Genomic DNA, 20,737 nt, shown 5'->3' on the forward strand with positions numbered 1-20,737 from the left:
CTGGCCTGGCTCCTCTGGCGACCGAGACCGCCCCGGGACAGGAGGCGGGGCGCTGCGCGGCGGCTCCGGAAAGTTCGGCTCTGCCCAGGCGTGTGCCCGTCGGCCGGAGGCGGGACAGAGGCAGGTCGGCCTGTCCGCCTGGACGCGGACCTGGGCGCCGTAGGTGCCCTGGGAAGCGCAGGGGTGGGGGGTACCCGGCAGGAAGGTGGCCAGGGGTGCTGCGGGTGCCGGCGCGCGGGGGAGGGGACCGTGGAGGCAAGGGCCGTTCCCCGCGCCGCGCACAATGCGCCGGTCCTGCGGCCCTCCCCGAGGAGGAGTCCGGGGACCCAGGCCCCAAGGCTGGGAGAGCGCCAGGCCCCTGGCCGGCTGCGCTCCGATGATCTCCAGGACTTAGGCGAGTGAGCTCAGCGACTGCTGAGGAATGAATGATTGAATGAACGCATGCATGAATGGAAGGAGGGAGGGAAAGTGGGCGGGCTCTATCCTCTGGGCCAGCCCCAGCCCGCCCCCACCTAGCCTTGCTCCCCTAGCCTTCTAGGGGTCTGAAGGGCGCTGGCGCAGCCTCTTTGCATAACACTGGCTCTGAGGATCCCCCGCCGAGAAACCGAGGCAGCCTTGCGGCTCTGGGCTCGTCAGCCTTGGCAGTGGCGTCTGGCCTGGAGTCTGGGGCAGCTGGTTTGGGAAAGGCTGCACCACGCAACCGAGGGTGGGACCCAGGGTCCCTGCTCCTTCCCCACCGCACCCAGCCCACCCCGCCCTCCCTCCCTGATCCCTGCAAGCCAGGTGAGGCCCAGGGGGGACGTGACTCCCTTTCTGCAGAGGCACCTCCGGAAGGGCCTGGGTGAGGCTGCTAGACAGGGCAGCGGGGCACCCTCCTCCCGGAGCCCCCGCCTCTGGGCTGAGGCTCGGATCCCCACCGCCTCCTGCGCATGGAGGAGGCGAGAAGCGCAGGGAGACGGGGGCCCCAGACGGCACCCCGCAGGCTGCCATTCCTTCAACCAAGATGTAGAGAACGCCGTGGACAAAAGCTTTAAAAAAATTCTGAAACCTCTGCCCGTGGGAAGTCAACATTTTTGCGGAGCAGAGAGCCCAGGCACAAAATAAGAAGGCGGAAGAGACGGGCTGGGGGGATGGGGGGATGGGGGGACGGCGGCGGGGAAGGGCAGGGAGGGCGGCGGGAGGGCAGGTAGGGCGGCGGCGAAGGCGCAGGAAGCCCTGAAGCCGGGCGGCTTCCCCCTCCCAGGCCACGCTGAGAGACGGGGGTTGGGAGGATTTAAAATCGCGCGCCTGGCAGGGGCGGGGCGGGGGCCACCTGCCCTCCGGCGGGAAGAGCTGGGCAGGGCCCGCGGCGTGCAGGGCGGAGGCACTGGCGGTCCGCACACGGGTGAGGTGAGGCGCGTAACCGCATCTGAGCCGGACTCTTTAGGACGAGTCCCGTCCCTGGAGTCAGAAAACCCGGTCCAGCGCCAGCGTGGACGTGCGCTTCCCGGGACACGCTCAGGGACGCCGGCTAGGACCGGCGAGGCTGGAGGGGTGGCGATGTTAGGGGCTGAGGTTCCTCGCCCCGGGGCGGGCGGCTGCTGGTAAGGGACCGCATGGCCCCACAGGTGAGGAGGGCGCAGGTGAGGAGGGCGCAGGTGAGGAGGGCGCAGGTGAGGAGGGCGCAGGTGAGCCGGGCGGGCGGGCTGCGGGCAGCGCCACCTCCTCCCGCAGGCCCTCCCTGATTGACCGGCCGGGATCCGCGCGCCTCTGGGCCTGCGGCTGAGGTCCGGGGCTGCGCCGCGCCGATTAGCTGACGCCGGGCCGAGCGCTCCACCCCCCAGGGCCGGGCGCACCTGAATCCCCTCCACCCGCGGGACTGCGGGGAGGGGGACGGCCCCCGGATACCGCGTGGGGGCTTTGGGAGGATGGGGAATGGGTCCTGGGGGAGCAGAGCCTCCCAAATTAAGGCCTCCCAAGAGCGCGGCCGGTCATCCGCGGCGGCGAAGGGAAGGTGCCCTGTCGGTGGGTCCAGACCCCGCAGCCCCCCAGTGCCGCCCGGGGGCGGTGGGAGAGGGTCCGACACCGCAGGGCCCGCCGTGCTGTGGCCGAAGGGGCAGGTCCAGGCTCTGCTTCCCGGGCAGACGCCGGAGACCCCAGCAAGCCAAGTGCTGCGGGCAGGCCCCCCCCGAGAGAGGGGACGCCGCGTGGAGGGCACAGCCAGGCAGGGGCAGGAAGGCAGCTGGGCCAGAAGGGGACACTGAGGCAGGCCGAGGCGGCCGCGGGGGAGGGTGCCAGGACCAGCCCAGGAACCTCGGAGACAACGGTAAGCGGTGGCTGGTTCAGATCCCAACTCCGGAGCTGTGTGACCTCAGAAAGTTCCTTAGCCCCTTGGTGCCTGCATCCCCTGATGTGTGACATATACATGAATGGGGCTGTTGTAAGTGAACGCACACAGCACACCGGCACGTGGGTCACAACACTTAGACGGGTTTAGATGAAGAAACAGGAAAACCTTTGGGAAGTTTCCTGTAGTCAAAGGAAGGTTTTCGTTTTCCCCCTCAACCGTGACTGTTTCTTGGGCCGGCAGGATAGGCTTTTGTTCTAGGGGTGTGGAGAGAGGGCCCCTTGGCAGTGTCCAGGGCCAACCGGGAACCAAGCAGGAATCGTATTTGTGCAGCCTGGAGTTCGAGGCTCTGGGTGCGAGTCGTAGCGCTTAAGCAGGAAGCAGCTGCCTGATGCCCCTAGCCCCAGGCCGCCCTGCTCTGCCGTTTCGAGGGCGTGGGGGGTCTTCTGATCTCCACCTTGATGCACCTCCAGGCCCGGGTCCTTTTGGGGTCTGGCACAGCAACCTGCGTTTGACAGCATGGGCGTCGGCTGATGCTGAGAGCTCAACTTCTGGTCCAAGGAAGATCTTTTCTCTTCGGGGAACAGTCATACGTTGTTTAACGAAAAGGATACATTCCTTCTGAGAAATGCGTCCTTAGGTGATTTTGTCCTTGTGTGAACACAGAGTGCACACACTGGCCCTGGTGGCACAGCCTGCTACACGCCGAGGCTGTGTGTCACAGCCTGCTGCTCCAGGGCCACGAGCCTACGCGGCAGGTGACTGTGCTGAATAGCGTAGGCAGCTGTGACTCACTGGTATTTGTGTATCTAAAGCCATCTAAACATAGAACAGGTGCAGTAAAAATACCGCGCTGTGATATGGGAGCACTGTGGCATTGCTTGTTGACCGAAGGTTATGTGGTGCATGACTGTATGTTCGTTTCCTGTGGGCGCTGGAACTAACGACCTCACGCTTGCTGGCTCAAAACAACAGCAGTCTATTCTCTCTCAGCCCTGGAGAGTGGAAGCCTGCCTGGTGGAGGCGCTAGGGGAGTATCCTACCTGCCTCTCCCAGCTCCGGGTGGCCCAGGCATCCCTGTGCTTAGCTCCAGCAGCCGCCTCAGTGGCCGTGTGGATTCTCTGTGTGGTCAAGCCTCACTTTGCCCCTCTCTTATGAGGACCTTTGGGATGACACGTAGAACCCACCTGGATGATCCAGGGAGGCCTTCCACCTCAATTTAATCCCGTCAGCAAAGTCCTTCCTTTGCCACATGAGGTAACATTCACAGGATCCGGGAATGGGGACATGGGCATCCTTTGGAGGGTGGTTCAGCTGAGCATGGGATCATGATGCAGGCCCTGTATATAAAATCCAAATACTTGGAAGGCCGGGCACAGTGGCTCACACCTGTAATTCCAACACTTAGGGAGGCCAAGGTGGGAGGATCACTTGAGACCAGCCTGGGCAACAGAGCAAGACCCCATCTCTACAAATAATTTTTAAAAATTAGCAGCGCATGGTAGCATGCACCTGTAGTCCCAGCTACTCCAGAGGCTGAGGCTGGAGGATCTCTTGAGCCCAGGAGACGGAGGCTGCAGTGAGCTGTGGTTGTGCCACTGCACTCCAGCCTGGGAGACTAGCTAGACCCTGTCTCAAAAAATAAAAATTTAAAATAAAATACATAGAGAATCTCAAGGTGGTGTGGACAGTTCTGAGTGTTGGGGAGAGAACAAAAGAAGGAAAGTGCATTTTGGGTGGCAGAAAGCCCCTAACAGAGACTTGGGCCCCTGCTTTGAAGCAGCCCTCACAGAAACCGACCACGAGTTATGTTGGGCCCATGACACTGGTTCCCTGGGTGGACACAGCCTGAGCCCAGCCCGCCCTGTCTGGAGCTCTCACCACCCTGCCTGGCCCGTGCCCATGGGCTCACAATGGTTTCAACCCCATTTATGTGCCAGCTTAAGCACGGCCTCCCCAGAGGGCTCATTTGCACTTGGATGCCCTCACCTGTGCTCCCTCTGTGGCTTCAGGAACCCCGGGGTCATTACAGAGCTTGCTAAATTCATCCCTGGACATGAGATGTGTGTCGTAAGCATCCAGGACTGTCCCAAGATGGGAGAGGCGTTCAGTCATGTTCACTCAAGTGAAGGCTTCTATTCTACTTCCAGATACACATTTTTAACCTTCAAAGGGTCCAATTTTAACCTTTCTTCCACAAAGCATTTTACGTACCACTAATAGTCCCAGTGCAGACCCAAAGTTCCCCTGTAAGATTCATTTCCTGTGATTCGAGCCCAGCCTGAGGCAGAGCTTTCCGCTGGGTTTATCCTCACTGAGACTCAGACTGCAGAGGGCCAGGAGGAGCCCTACTTTTTGCAAGCAATACCACCTGGGGTAGGACCCACAAGTGACATCCTTTGTGCGTGGATCTGGCCTTGGCCTCCGCACCGTCTGTTCAGCAAGTCCCTCCTTTGCCTGCCAAGGCTGAGGTCCTGTACTTTTGTGGGTGGATCTGGCCTTGGCCTCCGCACCGTCTGTTCAGCAGGTCCCTCCTTTGTCTGCCAAGGCTGAGGTCCTGTACTTTTGCAAAGGTCCAGGCTGTTTGGTGCAGCTACAATCAGGGTGCGTGGTTTCTCTACGAACGCAAACAGCGGCCTCAAGGGGAAGGCCCCGGCAGAAAGTGCATCATGCGGGACATGGTGCAGGCGCTCCGAACATGCCTCCTGCTCACTTCTGGCCTCCACCCCCTGCCCTGCAGGGTGACAGATGGCTGTGCCTATACATAAAACACCAGACGTGACCAATAACTATCTTATAATAAATATACTTGAACTTCTCAACTAGAACACAGAAATGCTTTCAGGAAGTACATCGCGCACCACCACGTGTGTTCCCGTGTGCAGCGGCGTGGGCCTCGCCCCGTCCCATGAGCCAGCGTGTTGGGGGAGAGACCCTGAGTCTCCAGAACCCAATGGAACGTGGGTCTGCAGTGACGACGCAAAAAAAACCAGAGACGCAAAAAAACAAGAATCCGAAGAGGAAAGAGACAACGTGAGGAAAGTTGCCTTTGTTCTAGGAAAAGTCTTTCTCTTCACAGTGTAGTGACTCATTTATAAAGAGGAAGTGAGTTCTGTTGAAAAATACTTGAAATATTCTTTTAGGGGGAGAAAGCAGTTCTTCACCAGCTTGGTGGGCCACTTGGCCGCGAGCTTCGAGCTCTGCTTGTTCTGGGCCAGCAGGGACAATTCTTCTTCCGAAACCAGAGCCCAGTGCCTGCTGCTGAGAGGAGGGGAGGGAAGGTTGTGAGCAAGCGCAGCGCCCACTGGGTGGCCCGAGATGGGGCTGGGAAGGAATTGCTGCGAGGGGGCGAGGGGAACAGCCTGCCTCTCAGTTGTCCCAGGTGCCTAAGACCCCACCCCCGGAACCCCCGCCTGATTCTGGGAGTTTTTCTCATGGAGGTGGAGTGAGCAGCAGGGGACCAGATGACTCCCCTGCCTCCTGCCTCCCCCGGCCGGGGGCTGGTCCCCTGGGAAGCAGGCTGGGGGTCACTCCGTGTGAACAGCGAGCTCCAGGGCCATCGCTAGAGGATGTCACCATCCCTGGGCAGCACCCCCGCAGAGGAAAGGACAGGACTGTGGGCAAAAGTTGGCCAAACCCTCGCAGAGTCAGCGAGCATTCCCAGGGAATTCTATCACAAAGGCCTTCCCCTGGGTTCCTGGGGCTGCCTGTGCCGGGAGCCCCAGCCCTGGGCGCAGGAGGGCAGGTGGGGAGAGGAAAGGTCCCCTGCCAGCGTGCTGTGAGGAGCCCTTGAGGAAGTCGGGCTTTGCAGACTTGGCACCAACACCCCCTCTCCTGCTCCCAGCCACCCCACTGGAGGCCAGGAACATTTCTCAGTTTATTTTGGGGTGAAGGCTGCGAGTGAAGTGCCAGATACAGTGTCCCCCTCCTCCTCCTCCTCCTCAGGCACCCTCCCTAGGGCAGTGGGGACTGTCCTTAACCATCCTGGGGGTGATGGTGGCTACCTCTGCAAAATGATTTCTCCTTTCAGTGAGTGGGTGTCTCTCATGTCACTGTTGAGACACCCAGGAGCCTGGGAGGGAAACCTGTGGGAAGGAACTGCCAGCCTCCTTCTGGGAACCAGGTGACCCCAGGATCACGGCTCAGGTGGATCCAGCCCTCGAAACCCTGTGAGGAGCTCTGTGGAGCCTCGCTCAGAAAGGGGGACTGGGAAGAGGCAGCTGCCAGCCCACAGCCCAAGCCTGCAGGGGCCACAAGTGTGGCCACTGGAGAGGGAGGCGCCTTTTGTGGAGCAGCAACCCTGGGTCTGGCTGCACCTGCCACTTAAGAACCCTGATGGGGCGCTGTTCTCACTGCTGTGTGGACGCATAGAGCCTCCGGGGGCCAAGGAGCCTCTGGGGCCAGGCAGCAGGTGAGGCATGGCCTGTAATGCACTCAGGTGTTGCTGGGTCTGCCCCCACCTTCACCCCCGCTCACCCAGCCCCACAGAGCCTGGCATGGCCTCCCAGGAAGTGACATGGCGGGGAACAGGCTTAGGGTTAGGGGGAGGTTGTGCGAAGGCTGGCATGCAGGTGAGAGGGCTTCTGAAGAGAAAGCATTCTGGAAAAGTGCTTCAGCTCAGCCCCACCCAAACTCAAATCCAGGGGAAGCCAGGCCAGCAAGACCTGCGGGTGCCATGCCTTGGCAGGTGCCAGGCAACAGGATCGTGCCTCGGTGGTGACGTGGGAGATGCTGGAACCCGGGAGGTGAGAGGGAGTAAGTTTCCAGAACTCACTCTCAGGCAGGAGGAGACATGACTCAGCTGAGCCAGAAAGCGCTCGTTCCACACGAATGCACGTATGAGTGAGGCACGCCATGCGAGTGTGGGAGTGAGGGGATGGATGGGCGGTTGGCTGGAGGTCGTGAGGTCTGGGCCACCTGGAAAGGCTGTTGAGGGGCGGGGGCAGCTGGGAGAGGCTGTGGGGGCAGCAGAAGGGGGTGCTTAGCCGCAGAGAGGGCACGTGGGGAAAGGCCGTGTGTTCAAGGCCCCAAAAGGTGGGGAGGGCAGCCCAGGAGTGCACCGTAGGGGGTGCAAGCGTGTGGGTGGGTGAGACTGATGCGTGTGTGCCTGTGTGATTGTGAGCACATGTGAACGTGTGGATGCAGGTGCTAGTCATGAGTGTGCTTGTGTGAGCATGTGACTGAGGGAGCATGTGGGTGTGTGGATGAGCGTGACTGTGGGGATGACTGTGTGTGCATGCATGAGCACACAGGTGTGTGGATGAGCGTGACCGTGGGAATGACTGTGTGTGTGTGTGCATACATGAGCACACAGGTGTGTGGATGAGCGTGACCGTGGGAATGACTGTGTGTGTGCATACATGAGCACACAGGCGTGTGGATGAGCGTGCAAGTGAGTCATGTGAGTGTGGCTGAGTGTGAGCACGCATGAGCTTGTGGGTGTGCAAGGGAGGTGGGGAGGCCACACGGAATGAAAGCCTGGGGGCTGCAGCCGATTCAGGGCCAGGCCGCCATGGCACATATGGGTGTCCAGGGGCTGGACCCCGAGAAGCTGAGAGCCAGTGCTGGAGAAGCTCCCCAAGGGGAAAGGGGCATCCTCAGGCTTCGGTGTCTTCAGGGTCTCAGGGTGGCCCCGAAGGCCGACTACAGTCCCACTGGGGCACAGAGGCTGCTCTGGGCTTGGCTCTGCTAGACAGACCCCATTTCCTCAGTGAACCCCGCTTCTGGGTCCATGTTCCCCTTGACCCTGAATGCTTTCAGCTGCCCAGGAAATACCTCCTTATGGCTGGGATGTTGCTCCACACGCGGACAGCATTTTGCAGGGATCCGCCGTGGACATCTGGGATGGTGACTGGCTCCATCTGGGGGCGGGAGGGTCGGCCGTGGGTCAGGGGACCTGGACGGTAAGTGCCCCCCACAGGCCCACTGGCCTCAGCCGCCAATGGCCCTGAGTGGTCAATGGACTTTCTAGCCCGACTGTGTTCCCTACGTCCTTTTTTCTTATAAATCACCTTTGGAGAAAAATGCTGATGAATTATTTTAAACTGACAGAACAGACTCTGTGGCAATAAGATATCAAATTACAAACAGGACCTCAGGCCGCGCCAGGCAAGGGTCGAGCCGAGCAGCGTGCCCTACACTGAGAGGACGGAGTCTGCTCTCACGCCACAGCTGCTGCTTTTTCTGCAGCGGCTAAACACGCACTGGCCCCGCGATGAGGATGAGCAAGGTTCAAACGACTGCAGCTCATCCACCTGCAGATGCCAACTGACCACGTTCCACAGCCATGACCACAGCTCTGACTGGGCAGGAGACTGACTTCAGGAACCTCCTCCTGATAAGGGACCCCGACCACAGACTGGCTCCGGCCGGTTTACAGAGGTTGTGCGCTTGAGGGCCTGTGTCCTGAGAAGACCTCTGAGGTTTAGGGCCTCATTGCGACACACTGACATGATAAGACTCCACCCCAGAGTGAACAGAGGTCGTAAGTTCCACGGATTTTGTTCAGTACGCATGCAGCAGGACCCCCTTCATGAATATTCACCGCTCCTCCATAACCTGCCGCACAGGTTTAGCCAACCCGGTCAGCACGGAGCTCCTGCCCCAGCCACCCCTCCCCTTCGAAGTGCCTCCTCCTGGCTCCTCTGGTCTTGGCAGAGGCCGTGCTTCCCAGCCTGGGGGACGGGACCTTGCAGGCTGTGCCCCTTTACAGAAACAAAGTCTCCTGTTCTAAAAGCACAGACTTTGTGATTTTCAGCTCATGGCGTTTGCTCCCCTTCTGAATAGCTGGATTTGCATTCCAGCCACTCCACGAGATTCCAGCACCAAAGGAACCTCAACGCCACCTGGACCCCCAGCAAAGGCTCTGGCCCACAGGTGCTGCCCACTCGGTGGGTCGGGCCCCCGCTGGCTGTGGCCCCTCCATGGAACCTGAGAGCATGAGGAAATTCCCCCTCCTGAGCCTCACGCCTGTCTCCTGTGGCTGAGGTGTGGCCGTCCCTCCCCAACCCTGGAAGTGTCTGGAACACCCGGCCCATCAGCCCCAGAGGGGACCCATCCGCTGAGTCCAAAAGTGGCTGCTCTGACAATCAGGATTCAGACGTGTGAAGAAAAGGCTGTATGTGTGTGGTGTGAGTATGCGTGCACGTAGTGTGCCTGTGTGTATGTGGCAAGTGTGTCCCTGTGTGTGGTGCATGTGTACAGTGACTGTGCACTGCAGTGTGTGTGCACCTGTGTGTGTGGTGTGATGTGTGTGTGTGTGGGTGGAGACTGAGGGGGCAGGGGCAGGAGGTGAGCCCCCGAGGCCGTGTTCTGTGAGCACAGGAGTGGTGTGAGGTGGGACTGCCTTCCAATGCTGTCCTTGAAGGGGCTTTGTGTCCCAGGCCGCAGTCCCTGCCCGGACTGCACAGCAGCTCTCCTGGGCCCTGTACACACCTGGAAACCAGGGGCCGCAAGGAGCCAGGCCCAGAGCCTGGGGTGTAGACTGAGCTCCACCAGAAAAGCCCCTCCCTCACGTGGGCAGGGGTCAGAGGGCGGCCCATGCAGCCCTGCACGCACCTCCAGGAAGCGAGATGCAACGTCCAGGTCTTCCTTGTTCAGCACCAGATTGTCCACGAACATCCAGAAGAAGGGCCTGGGGCTGCCTGGCTTGGGCCGTGCGTACTGCAGGAGCCGGTGGAACTGGAACAGGTACCAGCCTGGAGTGGGGTGAGGGGGCAGGGCTGAGGGGGGGCCGGGGGGGCTGGTCATGGGGACGCTGTTCAGGTGCGTCTCGGCGGGGGCCTAAGGAAACTGGGGCTTGAGAGAAGGGCTGAGGGGGTCTAGGGGACGCACCGGCCTGGGTCTGAGGGATCCCCCTGCCCCTGTCCCTCCAGCAGCAATGAAGCCCTGCCCAGTGCTGGGGCCACAGAGGTGCGAGGACCCCTCCTCCCCCAGGCAGGCCTAGAGTGGGGAAGAGACAGACAGGCAACCCCGAGGGAGGAGCTGACGCAGAGCGCGTGCCGCGGCACAAATACTGCCTTTTAGAGGAAGCTCCAGAGGACACGTGAGCTGCAGTGATGTGGGCACGCTGGGGGCTGCACGGGGTCAGCGGGAGGCTTGGGGGCACAGGGAAGCCTGCAGTGATGGGGACGCTTACTCTGTTGCTCATGATGAGGGGTGCATGGGTGTGGAGCTAGCTCAGAACTCATCCAGTCGGACACACTGAATGCATGCAACTTACTGTATGTCAGTGGTGCCTCGATAAAGCTGTTTTTGAAAAATGCTGACAATTTGCAGTTTTTGCCCTGGCATGGAGGTGTGAGGAGAGAGGAGAGGAGACAGGGGTGGTGGGGACAGGCTGCCAGAACTGAAGCATCACTCACTGGGAGGACGGTCACAGGTGTGGCCCAGGGGAGGTGTGGCGCCGTACACAAGATCGAAGGGTCCCCACTCCTCCACCTGCAGGACAGAGGGGAGTGGGCACTGAGAGGCAGCAGCAGTGGGCAAGGTCGCGTGCGGCAGCACGAGATGACCCCAGGGCAGACCCTGCTCAGCTCGCAGGGCCCACAGGCCAGGGCAAGCTGAGGAGTGGAGCCCACTAGGGCAGAGCCATCCACAGCCACCACCAGCCTCAGGGGCTGCCTGCCTGGAGCCCAGAGGAGAACGCTCCGGGTCTGAGGTGAAGACTCAGTGCCACGCATTTGGGGACTGAATTCTGCCTTTATTTTTTCTTGCTCAAATTCCTTTCTAAGGAGCGTAGGGGAATCGCGCCTTACAAACCATGAAAGCTTGTGGAATGGGTGTTTTTGATCCGGTATATTGTGACTCTGCCATGGCATCACACGACAGACAGCAGACCTCCTTATTTTAACTCAAGCATTCCTTTCTACTGACTCCCAGTTTTTAGGCAAAGCTCAACTCTTTCAACCAACTGCCAACTAAAGAATCCCTAAACCCACCTATAACCTGTAAGCTTAAAGATATCCCGCCTTTTGGGGCTGATCCAATGCACATATTCTATATATTGATTGATTGATTGATTGATTTTTTGAGATGGGGTCTCGCTCTGCACCCAGGCTGTAGTGCAATGGCGAGATCTCGGCTCACTGCAACCTCCACCTCCTGGGCTCAAGTAATCCTCCTGCCTCAGCCCCCTGAGCACCCCCAGGTGCACACCACCATGCCTAGCCAACTTTTTTGTATTTTTGGTAGAGATGGGGTTTCACCAAGTTGCTCAAACTGGTCTTGAACTCCTCAGCTCAAAGTGCTGGGATTACAGGCGTGAGCCACCGCGCCGGGCCCGTGTACTGTTTTCTGATTCCACCTGCAGTTCGCATCTCCCTGAAATGTACAAAACCAATTGTGCTGGGCGTGGTGGCTCACGCCTGTAATCCCAGCACTTTGGGAGGCTGAGGCAGGTGGATCACGAGGTCAGGAGATCGAGACCATCCTGGCTAACACGTGGAAACCCCGTCTCTACTAAAAATATAAAAAAATTAGCCAGGCGTGGTGGTGGGCACCTGTAGTCCCAGCTACTCGGGAGGCTGAGGCAGGAGAGTGGCAGGAACGCGGGAGGCGGAGCTTGCAGTGAGCCGAGATCACGCCACTGCACTCCAGCCTGGGCGACAGAGCAAGACTCCGTCTCAAAAACAAATAAATAAATAAATAAAATAAAAATAAATAAATACATAAAACCAAATTGTAACTGACCGCCTCAGGTGCACTTCCTCGGGACCTCTTAAGACTGTATTTCCCAGGCCATGGTCACTCTTATTGGCTCAGAATAAACCTATTTTAAAACTTTGGCAGAATTTGGTTTTTCTGTCTGTCATCACATTGCCCTTAGAGAACCAGTCCTGGGAGGCCCAACATGCAGACTACCTAAGGAAGTAACTGTCATCTGTGAACACAGCAGGTGCCGTCCGCAGCCCTCCAGGAGCTAACAGCAAGGGCAGAGCCTTCCCTGCTGAACAGAAACAGCCCCCACAGAGTAGCTCCCTGGGGACCACAGAGTAGGTCCCCAAGGACCAGGCTATTCCATGGCCGAGCTGGAAGAAGACAAAACACAGCCACCCAACAATCTTGCCTGAACATGTGCCCTTTAGTCACAAAAAGTGACCAAGGGGAGGCTGTGAGCAACACTGGCTTCATTAACAGTGATGGCCCTCACTCTGTCATTCTTCTTAAATAAAAATTAACAGCTGGACGCGGTGGCCAACACCTGTAATCCCAGCACTTTAGGAGGCCAAGGCGGGTGGATCACCTGAGATCAGGAGTTCAAGACCAGCCTGGCCAATATGGTGAAACCCCGTCTCTACTAAAAAATACAAAAAATTAGCTGGGCATGGTGGCGGGTGCCTGTAATACCAGCTGCTTGGGAGGCTGAGGCAGGAGACTCTCCTGAACCCTGGAGGCGGAGGTTGCAGTGAGCCCAGATTGTGCCACTGCACTCTAGCCTGGGCAACAGAGTGAGACTCCATCTCAAAAACAAAAAACAAAAAAGCCCCCCAAAACTTAAGATAGTCAAGTATCAGAACCCCGTCTCCTGATAGCACCAGTCTACAATGGACTCCACTTCCCTGGACCCCCTCAAATCAGATAACAACCCGAATCCCATTAGCCCCAAACTCCTCATGCCTCCAGGGCATCATTTTGTGTCCTTCCACGATGTAGCAAGTGGATAAACCTAACTGTTGACAGCAGGTGCGACCTGAGGGTCTCCGAGTGCCGAAAAGGCATGGTGGGGTGGGGACAGCGGAGGTGAGGGGGAGCTGCTGGTGCCAGGCCGGGAGCCCCCAAAAGACCTGTACACAGGCGGCTGCTCATGCTTCTCTCACAGTGGCATGGGAAGGCACCAGGGCAGCGGGGAATCTGGCCTACAGGGGGAACGCACGACTGGAGCTGTGTCACCTCCTTCCAGCAGCGGGAGGATGCTTTCAAACAGTGACCAGTTGTCCAGGTCAAGGCTCGGCCTCCTCATTTTAGAGGGTGGAGTGGGGGTTCAGCCCCTCCTTGCCGGACAGCGCCCCATCACAGGCAGTGGAATTTGGCTACTTAGATTTCAAGATGTTGGACAAGATGTTTGCCCAACTGCCCTGCTCTGAGCTCTGGGCTCTGGGCTCTGGGCAATGCTGGGACCACCAAAAGGTGCTGCTCAGCCCTCCGCTGTGGGGCATCACAGTGGTGGCTGGGCCGGCGGGGGTGGGCTGACTCCTGTCAGACCCAGGATCCCCACCAGGCTGCCGAGAGGCCCCCGTGTGTTCAGGACTCCTCCCAGCCCCTGCTGCCGCCTCCTTGCCCGCCTCATCCTTGGCATTTCCTCTGAGGAAGCTCGCACCCCCGCTCCCACTACAGTGTCTGAGAGTTCACGGCGGTACTCACATCCTTCCTCACTGTGTCTGTGACATCAACCACATGCTTCAGTTGTCCCGGGTCAGAACCACTTTCCAAAAAGCCCAAACTCGTCAGCTCTGGATGGGGAGAGACCAGAAGGGCCCAGAGGGTGAGCGTGGATTGTGCCCCTACAGGGACTCGAAAAGGCTGACGGACGATCAGAGGACCCTCCTACCATTAAGGAGCCAACTGTATATTTTTGTTGTTGTTTTGAGATGGAGTCTCCCTCTGTCGCCCAGGCTGGAGCGCAGTGGCGTGATCTTGGCTCACTGCAACCTCCGCCTCCCAGGTTCAAGCGGTTCCCCTGCCTCAACCTCCCGAGTAGCTGGGACTACAGGCATGTGCCACACAGGGTTTCACCATGTTGGCCAGGCTGGTCTCCAACTCCTGACCTCAAATGATCCACCCACTTCAGCCTCCCAAATTGTTGGGATTACACGTGTGAGCCACTGCACCCAGCCCAACTTTATCTTTTTAATGATGTGGCAGGAGGATTAAGGATGGAGGTTTTTGTCTCACAACAAGCTAAACAAGCAAACATTGCCAAGTATTGATTTAAGAATGTCAAGCACGGCCGGGCACAGACGCTCAAGCCTGTAATTCCAGCATTTTGGGAGTCCAAGGTGGATGGATCACCTGAGGTCAGGAGTTCAAGACCAGCCTGGCCAACATGGTGAAACCCTGTCTCTACTAAAAACACAAAAATTAGCTGGGCGTGGTGGTGAGCACCTGTAATCCCAGCTGCTCGGGAGGCTGAGGCAGGAGAATTGGTTGAACCCGGGGGGCAGAGGTGCAGCGAGCCGATATCAAGCCTGGGCAACAGAGCGAGACTCCGCCTCAAAAAAAAAAAAAAAGGATGTCAAGGACTGTATTACAGCACCAGGCATTTCTGGGATGCGATGTCACCTCTGGCTAGGAAATCCACAGAGCAGTGGAGTCCACTCCACTCTGCAGCTGGTGTGAGCTGCAGAGCCTTGGAACGGCCTTGGAGGAGACCCCGGCTTTCTCAGCCCCGCCTGGGCAGCAAGACCTTGGACAGGCTGTGCAGGCGCTGCGGGATCAGGCTCCTGATCGGCTGCATGGGGCAGATATGTGCTCCCGCGTGAGGCCGCTCTGAGACACTTGTGGGCCTTAGTGGGTGTCCCAGCGGGACGCATCCCTAACGGCCAGAGGAGAGGGAGTGTCTTCATGGATTTGGCTGTGCCTGCGGGGCCCAGAAGACAAGTGCCATTTCCAAAGGCCCCAGTGCAGGGTCAGCATGGGCCCAGGGTGGGGAAGGGTGCAGGACACCAGCAGTTGGCTGGTCTAGGGGAGGGGGTGGGGAGTCCCGGGGGGTGGCCTGAGGGGCAGTCAGGTGTGTAGAGGCATCTTTCCATGTGTGTCTTTGGGACGTCACTGACTCACCTTTCTTGATGTCTTCAAAAAGGGACAGCACCCGGACTGGCTGTCTCCTCCACACAGGCACGGTTTCGAACATCTCAAGGGGATTCTCCTATTTATTACAAAACCAAAACAGGACATTGTGCCGGCTGCTTGGCTACAGAGCCCTTGAGTTACAATGAAAATTCTTCCCTGGATGAACACTCACTTGAGACTCACCAGAGACACACATAAGACACACCTGCTGAGGCTGACTGGGCCTGTCCTGACCAGCACTGCCCCCCGAGGAAGGCCAACTCCACCCCCTGCCCCAGCGTCAGTCTCCCGCTCTGACCTGTCTCCAGCCGAGAGACAGTAGGTGTGGAGGGGTTTGCTGATTTTTTTTTTTTTTTTTTTTGAGATGGAGTCTTGCTCTGTCACCCAGGCTGGAGTGCAATGGTGCAATCTTGGCGCACTGCAACTTTCCGCCTCCCAGGTTCAAGCGATTCTCCTGCTTCACCCTCTCGAGTAGCTGGGATCACAGGCACCCGCCACCACGCCCGGCTAATTTTTGTATTTTTAGTAGAGACAGAGTTTCACCATATTGGCCAGGCTGGTCTTGCTCATCCTGGCAGCTTCCAGAACCTCGGAGAAGAGAGCCCCAAGACCAGAGATGCCGGGGAGAGGTGAGCCTCGGGGCAGGTGAGGCCTGTGGTTTTCCCTGCCCCTGCCAACCTGATGGGCCAGGCGGGCAGCCAGCTCCAGCCTCACATGCTCCCTGTTAAAGGGCCAACCCCCAAGGCCCAAAACTCGGGGGCCTCGGCTTTCAGAGTGCTAGGCTCTGTTCCTATAAAATACCTTCCCATCTGACCCTTTCCTTCGAATTGGAGCAGGCTGAAGCTTGCTAGGCAGGGAGAGATGACTTCATTCAACCTTAACAAATGTGAGCTGGAGGCCAGTGCAGTTTCATGGTCAGCTCAGGGGTCCCTTGCTCCCCGCTGGCTGCCTCACTGGGGGCCACACCCCTTCTGTAGGAGCTTCCCGTGGCTGGCCTGCAAATTAAAACAGACTGGAGGGGCTGGGCCCGGTGGCTCATGCCTGTCATCCCAGCACTTTGGGAGGCTGAGGCAGGTGGATCACTTGAGGTCAGGAGTTGGAGACCAGCCTGGCCAACATGGTGAAACCCCATCTCTACTAAAAGTACAGAATTAGCCGGGTGTGGCGGCGGGTGCCTGTAATCCCAGGTACTCAGGAGGCAGGAAGGAGAATCGCTTGAACCCGGGAGGCCGAGGTTGCAGTGAGCCAAGAGGGTGCCATTGCACTCCAGCCTGGGCAACAAGAGCGAAACTCCATCTCAAAAAGAAAAAACAGACCAGGGGACTTGGCACAGCAGAAATTATTCTTTCACAGCTCAGGAGGCCAGAGGTTTTGAAGTGAAGGTGTGCCGGCAGGCGTGCCTCCCTCAGAAGGCGCCAGGCGAGGACGTGCCAGGCCTCTCCCCCAGCTCCTGGGGCTGCTGGCACCCATGGCTGGTGGACACCTCACTCCAGTCTCTGCCTCCATCATCATGTGGCTGTTTTCTCCGTCTCCATTTCCCAAATCTCTTACAGTGACACTAGTCACTGCATTGAGGGCCCACCCTAAATCTGGAATCATCTTATCTCGTGATCCTTAACTAAATTACATCTGCAAAAACGCTGTTTCCAAATAAGATCACATTCACAGGTACGGGATGGAGACCTGGAAGTCCCTCTCAGAGGGACAAAATTCCACCTTCTCTGCCTTTGTCTGAGGTTCCTGCCGGCCCCTCTGGCTCCTCGGCTGGACTCCCAAAACGGCCCACACCTGGCCAGCACAAGCCCAGGCATTTGCTCCTGAGGACTGGATTTTGAGACGTGCCAGCCACCCTCTCCCGGCCCCTCTCCCATCTGCTACCAGGGCCTCGTTCCTAGGCTTGGAAGCAACAAAACTGCCAAAGCAGTTTACCCAAAGCCACCATCGAGTGGAAGCCACTATCGGAGAGGAACCCAGGAAAGAGTGTTTGCTCCCGAGGCTGCAGCTGTGGTGCCCGTCGGCGCGCCTGCATTCTGCAGTGGGAACCGAGGGAAGGCCGTAAGTCAGGGCCTGCTGCTGCCGGGTCTTGCCCCTCCACGGGCTCCTTACCGACTCTCGGTCGTAGAAGGCCTTGAGCTGGCTGCGCCACTTCCTCCGACGCTGTAGCAGCCCGCTTCGGGAGGACGGCAGGCACAGGTAGCACACCCAGTTGCTCATGGCGTGCACCTTCCCCGAGGTCCCGGGGCCGACCAGGCTATCCACACACTCGAAGCAGTAGCATCTGAGGCCAGACAGAAAACCACAGCAGCGGACATGACAGCCCGCCTCTCCCGAGGATGGCGGAGGTGGGCCTGATTGAGCCTTGTTTTGGAGGGAAAAGTCACGCTGGAGCTCCCTTTGGGAAGACCAGGGGGTGGACTGGGAAGGGGCACACGGTCCTTCCTAGAGACGCAGAGTGACAGGAGCCGAGCCAGGTGCAGAAGACAGGGAGGTGGATTCACAGGCAATGACAGATCCAAGGAACCCCCTAAGCCACCTGTCTGCCCCCAAACTCGAGCCTGCAGAAACAGCGTAGGGACTCCCAGCAAAACCAAATGTAGCAACAGCAGCTGGGGGAGAGAACTTGAGGCGGGGGGAGCTGTAAATACGAGGATGGCCCAGAAGGACCGAGGAGAGGAGCCCACAGAGGGAGCCGAGGCGAGGGAGTAACGACTGAGGGGTGAGCATACCCCTTGTCACCCCGGTCATGACTGGCAGCCTGGGGTGTGGGGTTTCCATCGCTCCCCTGCACAGTGATGTGGCAACACCAACACCGAAAAGAAAAATCACAATCGCCAACCGTAGACACCCGCCTCCCAAGCTCAGGGCTCTATGCCAAATGACGCATTGGAGACAGAAATCAGAAGCTCTCAGGGAAATCATCCATTTGGGAGGAAAATCCACCCACACTCCAGAATGAGTAGCTGAAAGGATGGGTGTGTCCTCAGCCCCTTCACCCCCCTGGGCAGGCCCCTCGCCTCACCGGGTGCAATCAGGGTTTCCGCAGATGAGCAGCGTCTCTCCGGAGCAGCAGATGGAGCAGTAGGATTGGTACCCGTCATCGTCGTACAGGAAGAGGGCATCCAGGGACTTGTCCTTGGAAGGAGCAAAGCAAGGCTGGCTTGTGTCATCCCTGCTCTGAGGCCATAAGGGAGTCACCCCCAGCCTCCCTGCCTACCTTACACGGGGCGCAGATCCCTCCCTCAAACAGAGGGTGCTGTGTGTGAACCTGGAGACTTCCGCAGCAGATGCAGATGTCTAAAGGAAACATTCAAAGCACACTGTGTTTTCCCAGTGCTGTCAAATACAGCAGATGACTTAGGAATAAATTTAGCCAAACAAATATGAGGCTTATACACTGAAAACTGCAAAGCATTGTTGGAAGATGTTAAGGAAGATGGAACAAAATGGAAAGATATCCCATGTTCATGGATCAGAAGATTTAACATTGGCTGGGTGTGGTGGCTCATGCCTGTAATCCCAGCACTTTAGGAGGCTGAGCAGGAGAATCACTTGAACCTGGTAGACAGAGGTTGCTATGCGCCAAGATCATGCCTCTGCCCTCCAGCCTGGGGGACAGAGTGAGAGACTGTCTCAAAAAAAAAAAAAAAAAAGAAGAAGAGACTTAATATTGTTAAAATAGCATGAGTCCCCAAATGGATCTGCAGAGCCCTCTCAAAATCCCAGCTGGCTTTTGGGCAGGAGTTGACAGGCTGACCCTAAATTCATACGGAAATGCAAAGGATCCAGAAAAGGCAAACCCACGTTGAGAGAAAGTCGAGGAGTGGTTGCCTAGAGTTAAAAGAAGGGAAGCAAGAAGGGGGAATTTGGAGTGACTGTTACTAGACATGGGTTTTCTTTTCAGGGTGATGAAAACCTTCTAAAATTAGATGGTGATGATGGTTGCTGACTCTGTAAATAAACTAAAATACATTGAACTGTATGCTTTAAATGAAGCTACAGGGGCCTTGGGAGGGGGAGAAGGGATACACGTGGCACAGTGGTGTCCACTGCCTCCTTCCAGGATCTCACCATCACCCAGGCTGGAGTGCAGTGGTGTTATCATAGCTCACTGCAGCCTCGACCTCCCCAGCTCAAGCAATCCTCCCATCTCAGCCTCCTGAGTAGCTGGGACTACAGGTGCATGCCACCATGCCTGGTTAATTTTTATTTTTATTTTTTTGTAAAAACAGAGTCTCACTATGTGAGACCAGCCTAGGCTGGTCTCAAACTCCTGGGCTCAAATGATCCTCCCACATTGGTCTCCCAAAGTGCTGGGATTATAGGTGTGAGCCACTGCACCCTGTCTCTTTTGTCTGGTGTGGGCCAGTATGCAAACACTCACCTTCTATATTTCGCTGGTTAGCCTTGACTTCATATGCAATAAGATCTGGAAAAGAAGATAAGAAGTAGCCCCTTTCTTCTTCCTCTGATCTCTTAATTTAAATTTGGCCAGGAAGTGAGCATCACAATTCGTTTTCCAAAGTCACAGGAGCCTGAGGTCCCCTGCCATCCCGCCCTCACACCTTATCTTGGCGTGTTAAACGGCCATACCTGGGGGAAGACTGTGGGTGGGGAACCTCCTGCCCCAGCCCGGGTGTCTGAATAATGCATGAATACTCCAGAAGCCTGGAACTCCAGACCTCATCCAGGCCTGGGATCAGCGTCCTAAGTGACTGGTCCAATAAGCCGATGAGCCCTCACCTCTGCCTGTCCTGGGTGAAACGGAGCTTGAGAGCTCACTGGATCCCACCAAAATCACATCCATGCTGGGCTCGGCCTCTGGGTCCAGGGCTGGGATGGCCGCCATGGGGATGCTGCGTCAGGACACACGGACACAGACGTGAGAAAGCCGTCAGCCCCTGCTGAGATCCCTGATGCACCCCAGCACGGGAAGCAGCTTGCTGAGCAGACCCTGACTAGTTCAGGCCACCTGAACCCCCGCAATGACACCCACCTGCCCAACCCAGGGATGAGGGGCAGGACAGCCAAGGCCAGTGCCAGCCCTGAGAGGGGCTCAAGGGTCCCCTGAGGCATGCCCCCCACCTGCCTGGCCCTGTTACAACATGGAAGATGGGGCAAAAAGGGGAGGGCAGGGGCCTCATGAGGACCTGGGGCCAATGGCCGCTGCAGCCCCTGCTTTCCTCTGGGCCCAGCCTTCAACCCCTCAGGGACCCCCATGCCCCAGCCTCCTACAGTGTCCCCGAGGCCCAGCAGGGACCCCTGGGGATGGTCTTGGCCAGCCGCACCCTTGAAGGCAGGATGGTCAGGGAGTGGGAGAGAGACTCACGGGTTTCACAGGGCTGCTGCCACGGCTCCAGGTACAGCCAGCTGGTGGGTTCAAGGTTCCAGTGGTCCGGGGCTTCCAGACTCAGGGTCCCCGGGGAGGACTGGGCCATGGAACGAGGGACGGCGCAGGCAAAGAATGAGCTGGAAGGATCCAGGCCCACCTGGGACAGCGGGTGGCCAGAGGTCACCAGGCTATGGGGGCGAAGAATCTGGGCGTGTCCCGCGGGGGCGGGGAGGGGCGGGGGCGGGGCAGCCCTTCAGTGCCGGTTTGCAGTGGGAGGGGCGAGGAGCTGCGGG

At 58.1% G+C, this 20,737-nt stretch overlaps 1 protein-coding gene across 1 annotated transcript; it reads right to left on the reverse strand.

Annotated features, from left to right (window-relative positions):
* Window positions 1-5,418: 5,418 nt before the first annotated feature.
* DNMT3L (DNA methyltransferase 3 like) lies at window positions 5,419-19,962 on the reverse strand. The gene is made up of 11 exons (XM_057300943.2): window positions 19,856-19,962; window positions 19,497-19,541; window positions 18,330-18,409; window positions 18,135-18,247; window positions 17,222-17,393; window positions 15,104-15,191; window positions 13,688-13,776; window positions 10,690-10,765; window positions 9,884-10,023; window positions 8,102-8,187; window positions 5,419-5,584 (listed from the first exon to the last, which is right to left on the reverse strand). Exons 1-11 carry the CDS (start codon window positions 19,959-19,961, stop codon window positions 5,419-5,421), a joined length of 1,161 nt encoding a protein of 386 aa, XP_057156926.1. The 5' UTR covers window position 19,962.
* Between the last annotated feature and the right edge of the window lie 775 nt (window positions 19,963-20,737).

Source organism: Pan paniscus, chromosome 22 (assembly GCF_029289425.2).
Source record: "Pan paniscus chromosome 22, NHGRI_mPanPan1-v2.0_pri, whole genome shotgun sequence".
Lineage (NCBI taxonomy): Eukaryota > Metazoa > Chordata > Mammalia > Primates > Hominidae > Pan > Pan paniscus.

Coding starts and splice junctions, on each gene's coding strand:
- DNMT3L (XM_057300943.2), bottom strand. CDS start 19,961: ATGGCGGCCATCCCAGCCCTGGACCCAGAGGCCGAGCCCAGCATGGAT. Junction 19,542..19,855: donor TTCACCCAGGACAGGCAGAG/GTGAGGGCTCAT, acceptor CTTCTTTTCCAG/ATCTTATTGCATATGAAGTC. Junction 15,192..17,221: donor CCTTCTACGACCGAGAGTCG/GTAAGGAGCCCG, acceptor TGTAATAAATAG/GAGAATCCCCTTGAGATGTT.